Raw genomic sequence first — 18,010 nt, 5'->3', positions numbered from 1 at the left:
TACGTAGTTACCGACGCCTGATCGGTATGGATTCAGGCCTGGGGGTATGAGGCATGAGTTTGGTGCTCTAATTGCCTAATTGCTAGATGCTAGAAATAGTTTGGATAATGGAGCTGTCAACTAGTGGTGGATCCCAGAAAAACCCAATTAATGCAATCTTCTCAGCTATATACGAATTATTGCCAATATTTTACTACATAAGTATTTTGGTACTCCTACTAATTATTTCGGTACTTTGCTTACTCCAAATCCGTTATCAGTTGGCGACACGAGAGTGCTCGTGATCGCTGAAAACTAGAATATTTTATGCGCATGAGGTGCTAGTTTTATACGTTGCTATATATCTCTCTATACAGGGTGTTTTTTTTTTTTGCTTAGATGGGTGGACGATCTTACAGCCCACCTCGTGTTAAGTGGTTAGACATAGAATTAAATGCGCCACCCACCTTGAGATATACGTTCTAAGGTCTCAGTATAGTTACACAGTATACTTATGTCAAGCGGACGTTTCTGAAGCTCAAACTGGAATAAGCACTTTTCTAAGGCCCAATATTTTTGTAAATATGTAGTTCGTTTTTTATGAACCCGTGTGTGTGTAATACGAACAGATTGTTAGTTCCCCTGAAGACGTGGTGGCAGCGTATAGGCTGGTTATTAATTGAGTTTACAAAAAAAAAAAAAACGATAGTACAATATTTGAAACGTTTCTTTGTGTTGTTGAATTAAGCAACATTGTAGTTCGGTGACCTCTAACGCCTTTATTCATTTTTAGAAAAAAAAACAATAGACGCTCTATGTGAGTAGTATCATAATACTACTAATAGTATCATAATATTGTCTACAGGTTGCATTTTTTGAAGTTTTATCTTTTATGCCTTATTATTTGGAATCAAGTCCACGCTTGGCACCAAAATATTTAGTTTTGTTTTCTTAAATAGGTTGTGTGAAGTAAACGAAACGCATTGAAAGTATTATTTATTTTCTAGAATGATTTTACATAAAAGCCAGGCGATACACACAGATTTCATAAGATAATCCTCAAGTCGTTCATTATAGAATAATATATTTAAAGCTATCGATGTTTTCTAGCAACGATTATTAGTAATGATCGTTATAACTCTAAGAGTTTTAACGACAGTAATTAAATTCACATTTATTTAATTGATATGACATTGATTTTTATTACAACCAATGATTTTATAGTGACTATTAAGAATAGAAACGATTTTTTTTATACATGTACACTGAAAAGTCTGCCTAACTTTTTCCTAGTTTCATTCATAAGGAAATAACTTATTTTTATATTTCAATTTTCTAAATAGAATTTTACAATTACACTATTTCTTTTATTATAGTTATCATTCTAATGGCGATATTACTAAAATCACACAATAATCTATCCGAAAATATCTATGTATGTTCTACCTAGTTTCGAGGCCGTTAAAAGTTGAACCAGACGATCTGTCCTAGACGCCTAATTTTATCTAAAAGCTATAAAATAATGTCTTACCAATTCTGAGCACTAGATAATAATATACTCGCATATGTATGTCAGGATATGTTACAGTCGTAGTGTACGTAGCTTAGAATACATTAAGTACATAAGCGAGATTAAAATATATGTACAAGAATTATATACATAGCCTACAAACTATGTTTATGTTTACATAGATGAATGGCTATCGAAGTTATCTCTTCAGTACTGGGTCCAGCTTTTAGCTGAAAACAAAAGTCGAAATAAATACGTGGAATACTGTTTTTAATACTATTTTTTTAGAATTCAATGTCACTTTTTACTGGTGGACCTCTTGTGAGTTCGCGCGGGTAGGTACCACCACCCTGCCTATTTCTGCCGTGAAGCAGTAATGCGTTGCGGTTTGAAGGGTGGGGCAGCCGTTGTAACTGTACTGAGATCTTAGAACTTATAGCTCAAGGTGGGTGGCGCATTTACGTTGTAGATGTCCATGGGCTCCAGTAATCACTTTACACCAGGTGGGCTGTGAGCTCGTCCACCCATCTAAGCAATAAAAAAAAACTTACCTTTGTAATGCATGTTTCTTTGCATGCTGGGGCAAGTTTTTCCAGGATACTGTAAATAAATTTTTAATTTAAGCAATTGTTGCAACAATGCATTTGAAACGCACTAAAATATATAAATTTTATTAATTCAATTGATAAACAAGATAAATTCAATTAATTGATGGATAAATGCGCAATTCATTTATTTTAAAATTCTCTCATCAAACAAGAATTATAAAGTTTAACGCTTGACAGCGGAGATATCTTCTGAGCTTCGTTATGATTTCCGCTATGGCGTTAGAAGTAACTAACAGTTCGCTTTTACAATATTTGTCGTATTTGGATAATAAGGCCTAATTTAATGCAATCCAAAATTTAGCGGAGAAATAATTTATTGCAAACGGAAACCATAAAAAGTTACATAGGTACAATTAATAATTCACTTGGTTAATACATAAATTCTATTTTAACTAATATCATTAGTCGAAATACGCGTGCAATAGTTACCTTGTTTAAGTCAAAGTCAATGTTAGTTCGAACAGCCCTGTGGTGCAGGGGCTGGGGTGGTCTGAAGTTGTTGCCGAGGGGTGCCTTCGGGTGCTTCGCGTCGCCCTGCATCAACCTCCGCAGCCCGTGGAGCTAAAGATAACGTACATATTTTACGGAGACACGAAATATTGAATTGGATAAACAGAGTATCCTGCACAATATTTCCTTCGGTCTCTTTTTGTTGTTATACTTACTAGCAAAGCCATAATTGTAAAGTGTATTTGATTTTATCGTATTATGGATATCCAAATTATTCAATATAGAATATGATTGCTTTAAATAACTGACCTAATCTGTTAATCGGGATCGCGTTATCTTAAGAATAAGAAAAAAATACACACAGGTCTGCAAGAAAGCATTTATTTTTCCAAAAAGTTGCTTCATCTTATTTTTGATACGAGTTGTCTATTAGCTTGCTGTTTTTGTTTTTTTTATTGCTTAAATGGGTGGACGAGCTCACAGCCCAGTATAGTTACAATGGCTGCCCCACCCTTCAAACCGAAACGCATTACTGCTTCACGGCAGAAATAGGCAGGGTGGTGGTACCTATCCGCGCGGACTCACAATAGGTCCTACCACCAGTAACTACGCAAATTATAATTTTGCGGATTTGATTTTTATTACACGATGTTATTCCTTCACCATGGAAGTCAATCGTGAACATTTGTTGAGTACGTATTTCATTAGAAAAATTGGTACCCGCCTGAGATTCGAATACTGGTGCATCGCTCAACACGAGCACCTGCACCGGACATCTTATCCTTTAGGCCACGACGACTTCAATGTTCTGTTGTTGAATATATGAAATAAAATTGCAGTATTTACTACAATGGACAGTAGATGTTGAAAAGTTAACTTTTAATATTGATGATTACCCTAAAATACGCCGGATAGCTGACATCTGAACCTGAGTACTATGTTTTTAATTCCCATTGTTGGAAACATATTACATATAATTCCGAGAAACTGAACACAAAATCACAGTCACAGTCACAATTCCGAGAATCTGAACACAACTGAAAATGACAGTCACCGTCACAGTTACAAATATGCAATTTACGCAAGTTGTTTTAGCTTAACTTACAATTAATGAAACGTGTAATGTTTTTTTTTAAATATTATACGGCAACAAGTACTTTGGTAATGAAAACACCACAAAAGAAAATGAGAGCATTTAAAATAGGGCAACGTTTCGATTGCATAATAGACAGAAGCAATCTGTCCGTATATATACACACACATTACACTTTTCATTAGGAGGGCTTTAATGATTCATACGGAGAGCAACTGCAGGCAAATTGAAATTCCTTTCATTTAGTTAATTTTAATTCAGTTGAGCTAATACACAGAACTGCTTAACAACGACTACCTTATTGCCTTAAATTAATATTTCCGAAAAATAATATAATAGAAAAGCAGAAATGATTCAATAAAAACAGCGGCATTGCAATACATAAGATATTGGTTATTATTATTAGTTATTTACAATTAATTTTGTGGCAACAAGAATTTATTTTCAAATAATTAATTTTCGTAATAACCAGAACGAGATCAGCTTAAATTATTATCTTTTACCTAGTGATGATGCGATTATTTTGGAAAGCTTGGAAAAGTCGCATGTCTTTTTAATAATCCGACTTGACCGTTAAATTATTTACTTGTGTCAATGTGTCTTCGTACTTAGACGAATTATAACGTCATACCAGACCAAATATTAGTTAGGGGCCACGAGCAGGCTAGAATGTCTTGGAAAATAGCTTTCAGATGTAGCCTAATCTTTACAAGTACGATTATGCTCGTACCTGATTCCCGACGCGGGTATAAACGATTGCGCCGCACGCGACCATCCCCATTCCAAAGCAGTTTATTCCATATTAAACAATTTCGCTTTGATTATAGACTACACCTTTATTTTTGATTCAGCGTCTAAATCAATACAGTTTATTTCATTTTGCTCTGTTGATCTAAGCGTCTGTAGTCTAACATTAGTATTGTTGTGCGACTAATATTGAAGTTGGATTCTGTGTTTGCGTGACCAGCTTGCAGACCGAACATAGAACAGTTGCAACGTTAACTCCAAACGCATACAAAGAGTTTCCTTGAGCAACCACATTACTTGAGTTGCGAGTAGTTTTCGCCGTTTAGTTTGCTTAGCGACAAACGGAAAACATAAACAGTGATTTATAATAACGGGGCTCACAACGCGGCACTTTCAGTTCAATGGCGGATCCAGGGGGAGGGTCATGGGGGTCATGACCACCCCCTGAGCTGGGTCCAGGACTTAGGTGGACCACTAATTGAATATAACGATTTTATTTATATATTTTGTCACCATACAGATTTTATGTAACTACATACCTTCAATATTTAATTAATTTAATATAATATAATAACTTTGTATAATGGCAAACGTTTGGGAACGGACGCATCTAAATTTGACTATGTGACCCCCTCCTGGCGCCAAAGCTGGATCCGCCCTTGTTTCAGTTTACTTTTAACACGTATATAATTCACGGCGGAGCCTTTGTCTAACGGCGAGGGACGTGAGTTGTTTATTGCAGCGCGAGCACAAATGAGAATGTTATTACGGCTGCCCTCTAATACGGTTGAATACACAGAGCGAATGTTGCGACACTGGATGAGCCAGTGGCGATTTTCGAGAAACAGTTCAATTTTAAATTCATAGTAGATACACAGTTACTTAAAAAAAAAACTGTTTTTTCTGCTTTGGATGCCCGTTAATTAACTTAAAATATCTATCATATTAATTCAAAGCGACATAAATCCATTTTCATCACATTGAAATTATGTTTTGAGTCGTTGTCTCTCTAGACGAGTATTTATACCTAACTAAAAGTTTACAATTCAAATCTAACGGCACATTACAAAATAAAGTTTTTTTTCTTAAACATATTGTAGTTATACTTCTTTAGGCGCGTTATGAAAAATTGATGAGAGTGAAATTTTACGATGCGCGCGCTCCGTGACACAAAATTAACAGAATGAAGTTGCCCACTAAATCAATTATTACAATACGACTGACGTAACTTGGCGAGTCTGAATATAGCCGCAGGTGAACTTTCCGAACTGTACCGAGAATTACCGAATTTATATGATGTCAAGAAAAGGGATGTCCAATATGCGTGTTTGAGGATGTTGTTTAATCGATTTTTTTCAAATTGATTAAAATTAAAAAAAATATAATAATAATAATAAAAATAAAGTATAACTTCTTACGCGCGTACATAAGTACACGCACCCTTTTTTTGTAGTTTTAAATATTCAACAAAAACCTGACAATGCCGCAACGTGGTCTTCTATTTAAACATACATCCCAGACAAGTCAAGGAGCCGTGTAATGCAAACGGGGTGAACTTGAACGATGCAGACTTTGCTCATATCGATTGTACCCGGATTCGTTTCTTCTACATTTCAATTTAGTGTTGTGTTTCATTATCATAATGTGTTTTAACATTTTAAGTGAATAGGTTAATTAAAAGTTCGATCGATGAGTTTAAAATACTTTTTTATATTGCATCACTGAATGAGTTCACGATCTGCTGTAAAATGGTTACCGAATTCCTTGGACATAAACAAACGTGAATGTTGGCACTCAACTGAATATATAGAGACAAAGTCTCATTTATATAACGATTGACTCACCCTTCAAACAGAAATGCTTTGCGGCATAAATAGGCAGTAATAATATAAACAAAAATGTAACTAGGAACAATTCACGCACAGTCATACGGCCCCAAATTAAGTATCCCTGTCTTGTGGGTACCAGACTAATATACATACATACATACATACGTTTAAATATATACATACATGTATACATAAAAATATACATAGACAAAGAGCAAGCAGGCCTGTTCATCAGACGAATGTTTGCCCGATGTGAGAATTGAATCCACGACCCTCGGCTCAACGCTCTGGGGCCGCTAATTACTGCACCACCGAGTCAGTCACACATAAAATATTATGTAAGTATTTAGTTCAATCTAATTTCAAATTAAACTGAACTATGAGTGAAAACGAGCACTCTTATCGCCTCTATTAATGAAGTCTTGAGAGTTAAAAGTTAGTTTTCAAATTTGAACTGTAGTGTGAAACGAATCGATTCTAATGTCACTAGCTAAACTTTTAATGATGTTTACATTCTTATATGAAACGTAAATGTATCTGTTGAAAATTACTACTTTGAACGATCTTTCTCATAGACTTATTTTTCATTATGAAATTTGTTTTGTGAAAAAGTTTGCTAAAAAATTTTTGTTTATGAGAAAATATTTTCATTACATAACGTACACTACAAAAATCCTTGATAGATAGATCGGTCCATTAACCTCTAAAATACTCAACGAACTTATTTGTTTAAATCAATGCCGGTTTATAAAGTTTCGGTGCTGACTTATGACGTCAATTATTCTCAATATTGGCGACTTGGGGTCAAATGTCTGATTATTGATTAATATTTCCAAATTTAAATACTTCACTGGTGGTAGGACCTCTTGAGTCCGCGCGGGTAGGTACCACCGCCCTGCCTATTTCTGTCGTGAAGCAGTAATGCGTTTCGATCTGAAGTATAGGGCAGCCGTTGTAACTATACTGAGACCTTAGAACTATAGGTATATCTCAAGGTGTGTGGCGCATTTACGTTGTAGATGTCTATGGGCTCCAGTAACCACTTAACACCAGGTGGGCTGTGAGCTCGTCCACCCATCTAAGCAACAAAAAAAATCATCAGAAGGAAATTATTCTTATTATTTACATCAAATAGTATAAAGGTAAATAAATACTACAATACAATAAATATACTATAATCTTACCTGTTGTTTAGTGATGTAAATTGGTTTGTTGATAATAATCCAGGTGACGGTTTCAAAGCACGCAGGCGCCGTGGTTGAACCATCATACGTCATGTAGTAGTCCGTATCGGGAAGCAGACCACGTACGGATAGTTTGTTTACCGGCATTTCAGCACCTAGCCCACACGCCAACACCATTATTTACGAATCAAAACCAATTGGTGCATTTCGAATCCAAACTCGTATGAAAGGTAAAATACGTGGTTTATATTTTAAACGGTGCGTTTGAAAGATACTGACGGTATTTGCTATTTTTATGTTAAATTTATGTATATAACTAGCTGACCCAGCAGACTTCGTAGTGCCTCAATCGAGAAATAAAAGACCTAAACTTTTGTATAAACTTAAAACAAAGAAAAGGAATCCGTCCGACGGGGGACACATCAAAGGAAAAACAAAATTGTTATTTTTATTTAATTCCGAGCATTTACATATTTATCTACCTTTTAAACCTTTTCTGAACTTCCATAAATAATTCAAGACCAAAATTAGCCAAATCGGTCCAGCCGTTCTCGAGTTTTAGCGAGACTAACGAACAGCAATTCATTTATAATATATATATAGATATGTTGATATAACGTATAATAAACAGAACTCACCCCCGTACTTTATGTTCTCAAGTTCTTCAGTCAGCACCCTTAGTTCCGGATTTGATAAATCTCCTAGCTGCAACATTAAATTTATCGGTTACTAATTACATAGTTCTAAAAATCCGTGTGTAAATAGAAGAAAGGAGAACAGCTAAGTATCGTTTTATTCTCTGTTCTGTTCCTTTGTTTTTTTTGTTTAGTAGTTATTGACTTTTTTGACGATTTGATGTCGTGTTGAGATGTCAACGATTATGGTTGAATTTCGATTATTAGGCGATGACTATTATAATCTACTAGCGGACCCGGCGAACTTTGTTCCGCCACACGGTTTGTTTCAAACACATCAACCAGTCAACTTCAAAATTCTTCTATAATTAACACAATTAACCATAGAATATATTACGTTTAGCTGTCAGTTGCGTTTTGTTATAGTTACCACGTTTTATGTCAAGTCCCACGGGAATGTGATAAAAAGTATCTTATGTCCTTCTCCTGGTTCTAAGCTACCTCCTCACCAATTTTCAGCCAAATCAGTTCAGTCGTTCTTGAGTTATAAATAGTGTAACTAACACGACTTTTTTTATATATATAGATTTATAAAAGTCCATGTGTGTATATCTTCTCTATAGATTCCAAAACAGATATACCGATTGGCCTACCTAGTGAGTTCAGTAGCGATCGGATTAAGTCGAATCAAAAATTGACAGCAAAGCCGGGTTTGACTAATTATATTTACTTATACAAATTACTGCGTCATTCAAGAAATCGAATCATTTTGTTACAATTTTTTTTTTTTAATTTTGTATTACAATTTATCCCAACAAAATAAAGTTTCTTGTTTGTAAAATTGTTAATGCCATAGACAAAATTAGTTGCAATAGTGTAGAAATAGCTTGTTGAAGCAAAGTTTCAGTTAACGGTGCCCCACAAGCGAAATATGAACGTGACTGTAAACACGTCCCCTCTGGGACAACATCGGATGTGCTAACACAGGCGCCAACCTTCATTAAGGAAGCTCGTAAACTGATCGAAAAATAGCATCTTAAACATAGTTGTGCTCGCAAGACAATTTGTTTATCTAAGGACTATGGCGTCAACCCCTATTTCTGAGGTATTTGAACAACGTATTTACTGTGAGAGTAAAACGTAATTTAACTTTTATTTATTCTTAATTATGGTTTCGTTATTACTTGTTTGGACTACGATGGAAATAGTTTTATTTCTGCTATTCTCAACGCTGTAAAGAATTACCGGAGCCCATGGAAATTACAACGAATTAGGTATATTTTATAAATTACAGCCAAGCTACCCTTAAAATCGGAACGTATTCTTTGCGGCAAAAATATGCAGAATGGTAATAATAACTACACTAGAGGCTTTCAATATGATCTACTACGAGTAGATGCCGATTGGCAATCGCAGTACAGGAAACGCTGCTGTCAATTCTCTTGTGAATCCCTTAGTCTTTATTTACGATAACCACGGAAAGACATCGAGTGGTATTATTCCAGGCCGATACAGCATCGCGAAAAGTAATTGGACTGTTATAAAAAAAGCCGTTGGATCGCGCTACTGCTACTCTGTTGAAATAGCCGGGATAGTTTTATTAAGCATTAACAGTAGTGGGAAGTATCCGAGATGCATTTCGTATCTTCTGATAAGTAATTATAAAAAATATTGGATTAAGTCATTATAAACACTATTTAATAGATTGCAAGCCCCCAACTATCGGAAACTCATTAAGATTGAAAGTCGTGGTAAGAAACCGTTGAATATTAGTGTTAATAATAAGGATAGCTGCGAAAATTTAAAAGCAATTCTGATATATGAATAAGATGTGAAAATATTTCCATAATTAGTTTTGTTTAAATATGCTGTTTGAATCGTTCAAACTTTTTTTTTAAATTTTGGCCTAGGTTTGAAAATAGAATCATTATGAAATTTTAATTTGAAGCAAAGTTCGGTAAGCAAAGTTTGAATTTAACTACGAAACGATTTGTGATCAACTAAAGTACATGATTTAACACGCAACTTTGCAAGTTCGTTAAATTAAGTTTAGAGCAGTAATTAATAACATTGTTAATTGAAACTAAAACATAGTTACTTTGACCCTGCCGATGACTGGCACATACCTTGATACCTTCGGTAGACAGTTCGTAATTTGAACTAATAGCTTAGTGGCTAATCCAGTGGGGCGCAGAAAATTCCAATTTCCTTAATTAACTGCGCTTAGGTTTGGTTACGAGGCGAGAGCAGGTGTGGCTTTGTTGATACCACATCGTCGATAAAATCAATTACGGGGATATGCAATTCGATATTGCGCAACGTAACATTTATTTGTATATTCCTATAATACCTCTAGTTGTATTTCTTATATGTTTACTTTGGTGTATTCAATTTGAATCCTAGTTAAATTTATATAACTGTAACTATACCTGTTCATAACTCTTGGAAACAAGGAACATAGATTCTCGGAAGTCAATAAAAACATTACAAATTATTTTTGATAAGAATATTACAGTTGGCCACCTGTTTGATTTCAAACCTCATTGAAAATTAAAAAGTTGGGCAAAACAACAAAGTACACATACATACCTGGAGCAGTAATGATATAGAAACGATTCCTTGAGCTTTATGCAATGCTTCGGAAAAGTTCGAATAAAGTTGAGAATTAAAACCGAAAATTTGTATCTGAAACAAAATAATTTTTTCAGAAAATTTCCTCAATCAACCTGGTGCGCGAGAAACGTGTTAATAGCTCATATCTTTTTAAGTTTTATGTAACATATGGCATAAAAAATGTTGTTCTACACGAACGCATCCTGTTGACTAACAAAAACAACAACAAATTCATTTTCCTCCCAACGCTATAAAGAGAAGACGCTTAAAAAAGCCCCCATACGAGAACGAGCACATGATTTTGGATTTAACTCGGCTGCGTAAGAATTTGTCACATAAATAAACAGGAGGCATGGTTGAGTTGGCTCGCAGTAAAGTCGTTCGTCGGGATTACATTTGGGATTTGAACGTCTCTGAAAAGGAGGAAGGCGCGTCGCGACCGTTGCGTGTGAAAACATCTGTTACTCTTTCTTTTCAGATCTTCCCGGCGAAATCCTTATAACATTTCAACGTTTATTCTACCTAACATAATATTTATCTGAATCACTATTTTATTGACTTTGACGCGACATATGATGTTTGCGTTGGAGCTCGGGGAATTATTTGAAGACGAAACATTATTTCAGTGGAGCTTCGAATGGAACATCCACTGATTTTAGTTTGGGAATGTAATTTTGTTTAAATATTCATTACTGCTGAGTAATAAAGTGTCCAGAGTTTAATTACGTATTTACTGCGTCTGTACCCCGTTTGTTTATTATTCACGAGTGCGTCTGCAAGCAATTAGCGAAACGACATTCAGCCACTTCGGCACTTAGCCCGGTGTTCAGGGGAACTGCTATAATATAATTAATTTAATTAGTAGTTTGCGTTGCAGTATCAAATATACTGTCTAGTTAGCTGATTGCTCTATAAATATTTGGATTGTTCAAAGAAGCAATAAAAGCAACAAGAGTCAGCCTCTCATAATGAAGAGTAACAAATAAGTTAAACTTCAAGTTCAATGTTTGCCCCAGACGGTCCGTCTGCATTTGGTTATACATACATAAACATAAGTAGTCAAAGGTTTTATTTTATTTTATTAAATTAAATTATGTTTTACTGATTTGAAGGTTGTTAAGTTGTTAACTTCTTAATTAACCAAATAAAGTGATTGAAATATCACTAAATAAAAAATAGCACTTTTTTATTACCGTAAAATTAAATTATGTACTATATAAAAATTGAAGCATTACGTTAATCCTACTGGAAAAAAAATGAATGAATACGTTCACCATAAAAGTTCTCACCTCTGCCGGGAAAGAGTATCCATTGATGGCGTGTTCGGAACCAAATTGATCGTGCAATCCATAATGTATGTGGATCTCGTGAAATTGATACTTGTAAGATAGCGGACCTCCCGTGATATTGATGTGGTGCCGGGTCTCGTTTTCGACGGTGAAGATCACGGAGTGTCCTGTGTTGCTAATTAATCCGTTTATCTAGTCAAATCAACAGGAATGATTTATCAAATATCAAATTTATAAAACATCAATTTGTTACTGGTGGTAGGACCTCTTGTGAGTCCGCGTGGATGAGTACCACCACCCTGCCTATTTCTGCCGTGAAGCAGTAATGCGTTTCGGTTTGAAGGTTGGGGCAGCCGTTGTAACTATACTCGAGACCTTAGAACTTATATCTCAAGGTGGGTGGCGCATTCACGTTGTGGATGTCTATGGGCTCCAGTAACCACTTAACACCAGGTGGGCTGTGAGCTCACCCACTCATCTAAGCAATAAATAAAAAAAACATACTCATAAATGCTAATTATCGGTTCACAGACTGTTTGATTTTGTGAAGAAATAAGTTCATGGTCGGTGGGTGTTATTTCAATATTAAATGGATCTGCATTTTTAACAGAATATGGTTGATCTCAATTCTGTATTATCTCGCCAAAGGAGCTGGCGGTCCACTTAGTGTTAAGCGGTTACTGGAACTCGTAAATGCAAATGCATCTGGCTGAGTATCTTGAGACGTAATATTGAAGCTACCATTTTTTATTCTTCATACACTGGCTGTTAAAAATTGAGCGACAGTTAATATTTTAGAATCGAAATAGATAGATAGATAGATAATGTTTTAATGTTTTAATAAGAATGTTTTTTTTATATCAATAACAATTAAACAGTGTTATTATTGACGATTATTTCGCTATTCGCCAATATCTTCAATCGGTGTAAATAGAGATGCCATAACACAAAAAAAGGAATGGTTGTTTTTTTTTAAACTTACCCTGTGTTTATCTATATGTAGAAATCGTAGATTCGGGTCGAACAGTAGTTTCTCGGGCTCCAAGTTGACTGGAGACTGTCTCCGGCCTTTGTTGCACAGTGACCATTCTGGATTGATTAATCCCCAGAAAGCGGGACCTAAAAACGTTTTCATTTTAATACGCTTTTATTAGCTTCAGACGTATGTATGTTAGTATGTAACGGAATCTTTGAATATTATTTTGACCCCCTTCACGTCAACGTCGGATTAACTCGAAATTTGGTATAGTTATTAAGGACCTATACAATTCAATATTTAAAAAAAAAAAAAAAATTGTAATTCAACAAAAAAATGAAATATAAATAATAGTTTAAAAAAACTAACGAAATACGCTTTTATAGAGAATCTAACTAAAAAATAGAAAATAAATTTTAATTAATAATAATGTAAGAAAAATGAATTTATTGTAAAAAAAAATGTGGGGTGCTTTTCAGGATTTTTATTTAATTAAATATAAGTAAAGCTACGTTAGGCAATTGCGCAGTTGCCATGAATAATTGTAATTACTTGCTGTAGCAATAAATTATCAAATTTACCTAGTACTAGAGGTCCCGCAGTAGTCGAAATTCGAATATAATTAATTAATAATTAATTAATTTATTATTATAAAATATTATTATAAACTAATTAATTGTAATTGTAAGTTTGTACACTATTATGATTGTATTTTATACTTATATAATTACAAATTTCACCAAGACTACACCATAAAAAATATTAACAAAGACAAACAATATTTTATCTCAATTTGACAACAGACGTCAAGAACAAAAGTTTGACAATAAATAGTATGCATGCGTGTGTGCGTCAAATACATGGTATGTAGTGTGTGTAATGTTTTCTTTATTGATTTAATGTATCTTTTATGCATTATTTAAAAAAAATATTAGCATTGTGCACTTCTTCTCTATATTCTCTATAAGTGTGGGAAATTTCATACTCCTCCGTCCGCGCAATTTTCGTAAAAAGGGATACAAAGTTTTTGCTTCACGCATTAATTTTACCTAGTATTAAAGTAAATAAACGAATAGATGCAAGATTCTTTGTTCAAGTTCATATCCATCATACGGAGTTTATCTATTAAATTATTGCTCTGTCCAGTTATTGTTGGCACCTTAGGTAAGGTTCCTGCTATATCATACTACTATCAACACAGTTATAGTATGATATGCAATATGCTATGCAATATTCGTTTCACCAAATTGATATGATTTTTTTATTTTTTTTTTATTGCTTAGATGGGTGGACGAGCTCACAGCCCACCTGGTGTTAAGTGGTAACTGGAGCCCATAGACATCCACAACGTAAATGCGCCACCCACCTTGAGATACAAGTTCGAAGGTCTCATTTATAGTAACGACGGCTGCCCCACCCTTCAAACCGAAACGCATTACTGCTTCACGGAAGAAATAGGCAGGGTGGTGGTACCCACCCGCGCGGACTCACAAGAGGTCCTACCACCAGTAATTACGCAAATTATAATTTTGCGGGTTTGATTTTTATTACACGATGTTATTCCTTCACCGTGGAAGTCAATCGTGAACATTTGTTGAGTACATATTTCATTTGAAAAATTGGTACCCGCCTGCGGGATTCGAACACCGGTGCATCGCTTCAACACGAATGCACCGGACGTCTTATCCGTTAGGCCACGACGACCACAAAATGAATAGATATTTATCGTTAGTGGTACCGAAGCGGGAGACATTACTAGGGATTTATACAATTTTGAAACATGAAAACTAACCTTTATCAAATAATTTATATCAGTAGATTGATACAGAAGAAACAAATTATTATTATTCTAGGTCATGAGACTTAAGGTCAATTTAGCACCATGGCATTTATAATGTTAATACATATGATTTTAATAAGTGCTTTCACTGTGAAGTTAAAAAAAAATTGGGAGTTTTTGGTAAAATATGATTCGGTAAGATATGTCAGTCAGTTATTCATTGGAAATATGTTAGTCGGTCAGAAGTCAGTAAGTATTCTAATGTCGTTGTGATTTATTTTCTAGTAACTTACTACGATTTATACGCCAATTCTGCCAATTTTATAAGATTGAGAAATGAGCAATGATTTTTTTTTTATTGCCTTTGTAGGTAGACGAGCATACGGCCCACCTGATGGTGAGTGGTTACCGTCGCCCATGGACTTCAGCAATGCCAGGGGCAGAGCCAAGCCGCTGCCTACTGAAAATAGCAGAATGATATAGCATTTACATCGGTTTTCGCGAACCGTCGACATAATTAAAACTATTTTTACAGTTTCATTTTTAGTTGAGATACTGCTAGTTCGTTTTATGTGAAATTTACGGGGAAAACCTATAAATATATTTAATAGAAAAATGGACGGTAGTTATAACACAATATTCTAATGTCGACGAATTGCAACTTGAGTGACCGTGACCATAAATTCGAACCGTCCTTCATAATAAAAAACGCGAATGTAAGTTGTAAAAATAGTTTTAACAATATTATATAAATTGAATTTAGGAAATATCATGAAAAATGTAAAAAAGTTGACACTGTAATGAGTTTCATTAAATTCCAAAGGTATTTCAATATGAACTGGTAGTGGCGTGTGAAAGAAATCCGCTTTGAGTCGAGTTCACGGCTTTTATTATTTATGACCTTGAAAATTGCATGAGTAAGCCGGCGCAGCGGTTGCGGTGACGCCCACTTTATGGCCACGCGTTAAGCGAATTTTCCATTAGCACTAATATTTTTTTTTGTTTTCGGCACTTCGTTAAGGCAGTTATGTGCTAAGGTTCGTTTTGTTTAACCCGTAGAAACTTGTGCATTGTTTATTTAAATAGCCATTAAGTTTTATGCATTTCGTTTGTTTCAATGCCCACTCCCGATCCACTAACGGTGCTTTTAGGTACCTCAAGCACCGGTCATCGTTCTCGTCAAACTCGTCGCTTGCGACAAAGGGCTCGACGAGTAAATTAACCCTCAGACACAGCCCATTGATTTTCTCGCCGGATCTTCTCAGTGAATCGCGTTTCCAATCCGGTGGTAGATTTTGCGAAGCACGGCAATTGTTAGGGTTCGTGTTAGCAACGTCGTCAGGTTTGAGCCCCGTGAGCTCATCTACTAGTTAAGGTTACGCTGATATAGCCTATCAAGGCTATCAGCTTAGCTAGGAAAAAAAAAATGCCCACTCTCTAATTCTAATTCTATTCGCAGGATGCTTACGAAATATTTATGAGTAAACGCGTGTTATCTCACTAGTACGCATCTTAAGTTTATATCTTATCTCCAGATATCATCTTAAGATAGGTACCACAACTTTGCTTATTTCTGCCGTGAAGCAGTGCGTTTCGACTTGATGAGTTAGACGCAGCTGTTGTACTGTAAAACTGAGACTTCGAACACTTGTGTCCACATGAGTGGTGGCATTTAACGTAGTTGTTGTCTATGGCTGCAGTGACCATTTAGTGCCAGGTGAAGCGTGCGGTCGTCCATCTATCTAAATAAAAAAATAGGTAGGTAAATATAAGTATATTGATTGATTCTCGTTTGATACCTTGTCTCAATCTAATGGAGTTAATCATTAAGCCCATTTGTCGTTATATTATCCCATACATCGAAACCTTAAACTAGGTTGGAATTGGTTATTTTTTACGGATTTTGCATGCACAAATACACAGCCAAACAAACAAAGTCCTCGATATAAAAAAAATGTATTGAAAGCCTATGAAAATGAAACTAACTATTTTGAATTGCTGAATATGTGCAAATTTCAGCCATATGCTCGGACAAATTGTGTACTGATATTGCATTATATGGTTGCGAACATTACCGTAAATTTAATGGAACAACAACAATAATCGCGTTATTGGCTTGATGCACTTTATCGAGGCTTTTCACCAAAATTGACCTGATAATAACTTTGGCAAATTACATCTTTAAACTGGCATGGAATTTAAATATTGTTGACAAGCAATGCGTTCATCGATAGATTAACAAAACATGTTATTATGAGAAAGCATTTTTGTTGGTTTTTGGTAGTTTTAGATGTAAGTTTTGTCGATCAACAAATTTACAGGAATGTTTCGCGCACGTGTGTGTGTGTGTGTGTGTGTGCGGTCGAGCGATTACTAGAATGTTTCAGTTATTCGATCTCGTATTAAAAAGAAGTGTACTCTCTAAAGAATTATTGGAGATTATTTTTGTCATCAAATGAAGATCGTCGAATTTCGTTATTATTTAAGTGAATTTTACCATTTTAATATTATCTTTTATACATTTAAGTTTAAATCAAATAAAAATAAAACGCTCCGAACTGCTTAAAGTTGATATTCCGGAAAAAAAACAAAAAACGTTATACATATCACAGTACACACTTATAAGGTTCAAAATCGCGTGCTTAGAGATCTGCTGTGAAATCTCTTGGCTACTCGCGATCTCCATCTGTCATTTTTGACACAATAGTGACAAATGCAAATTGAATTTTAAATGTAAGTTATTAAGGTTTTGTCAATGAACTGCTATGCAAACCCGTACAGAAGGTATGCTGATTGTCAAAAAATTAAGTGTGATAGAGATACAATAGAGAATTAGCAATTAGTTTGCAAGTTATTGGAGATTGATGAAAATTTACCTTAGACTTAAGTGATGGAAAACAATTAATTACAATTAAGGTTTTATGTCGAATTATCGCAATCTATTTTTAGTCATTGAGAAAAGGATACCTTACATTGCATACCTTACATCTATATCTATACTTCTATACTAATAATATTATAAAGAGGAAAGATTTGTTTGTTTGTTTGTTTCGAATAGGCTCCGAAACTACTGGACCGATTTGAAAAATTATTTTTCCATTAGAAGCCGACATTGTCCCTGATGAACATAGGCTACTTTTTTTATTATTATTTTTATTTTATTTTTTTGGTTCCATGTGTGTTTTAATGTTTCCGAAGCGAAGCGAGGGCGGGTCGCTAGTAATCTATACTAATATTATAAAGAGGAAAGATTTGTTTGTTTGTTTGTTTCGAATAGGCTCCGAAACTACTGGACCGATTTGAAAAATTCTTTTTCC

At 34.9% G+C, this 18,010-nt stretch overlaps 1 protein-coding gene across 1 annotated transcript in view; it reads right to left on the bottom strand.

Annotated features, from left to right (window-relative positions):
• Positions 1-962: 962 nt before the first annotated feature.
• Positions 963-18,010, bottom strand: part of LOC114248524 (Carbonic anhydrase-related protein B) — a 29,369-nt gene continuing 12,321 nt past the window's right edge. The window contains exons 3-10 of the mRNA XM_089732364.1: positions 12,920-13,056; positions 11,938-12,129; positions 10,625-10,720; positions 8,039-8,105; positions 7,401-7,555; positions 2,527-2,658; positions 2,041-2,089; positions 963-1,719 (exon numbers count right to left, since the gene is read on the bottom strand). Of these exons, the coding sequence (XP_089588490.1) occupies positions 1,697-1,719; positions 2,041-2,089; positions 2,527-2,658; positions 7,401-7,555; positions 8,039-8,105; positions 10,625-10,720; positions 11,938-12,129; positions 12,920-13,056 (851 nt within the window). The 3' untranslated portion in view covers positions 963-1,696. The remainder of the gene's footprint in view (positions 1,720-2,040; positions 2,090-2,526; positions 2,659-7,400; positions 7,556-8,038; positions 8,106-10,624; positions 10,721-11,937; positions 12,130-12,919; positions 13,057-18,010) is intronic.

Source organism: Bombyx mandarina, chromosome 13 (genome assembly GCF_030267445.1).
Source record: "Bombyx mandarina strain Sakado chromosome 13, ASM3026744v2".
In the NCBI taxonomy this organism is placed as follows: Eukaryota; Metazoa; Arthropoda; class Insecta; order Lepidoptera; family Bombycidae; genus Bombyx; species Bombyx mandarina.
The sequence above is the reverse complement of the archived record's forward strand: the minus strand, read 5'-3'. Positions and strand labels throughout refer to the sequence as shown.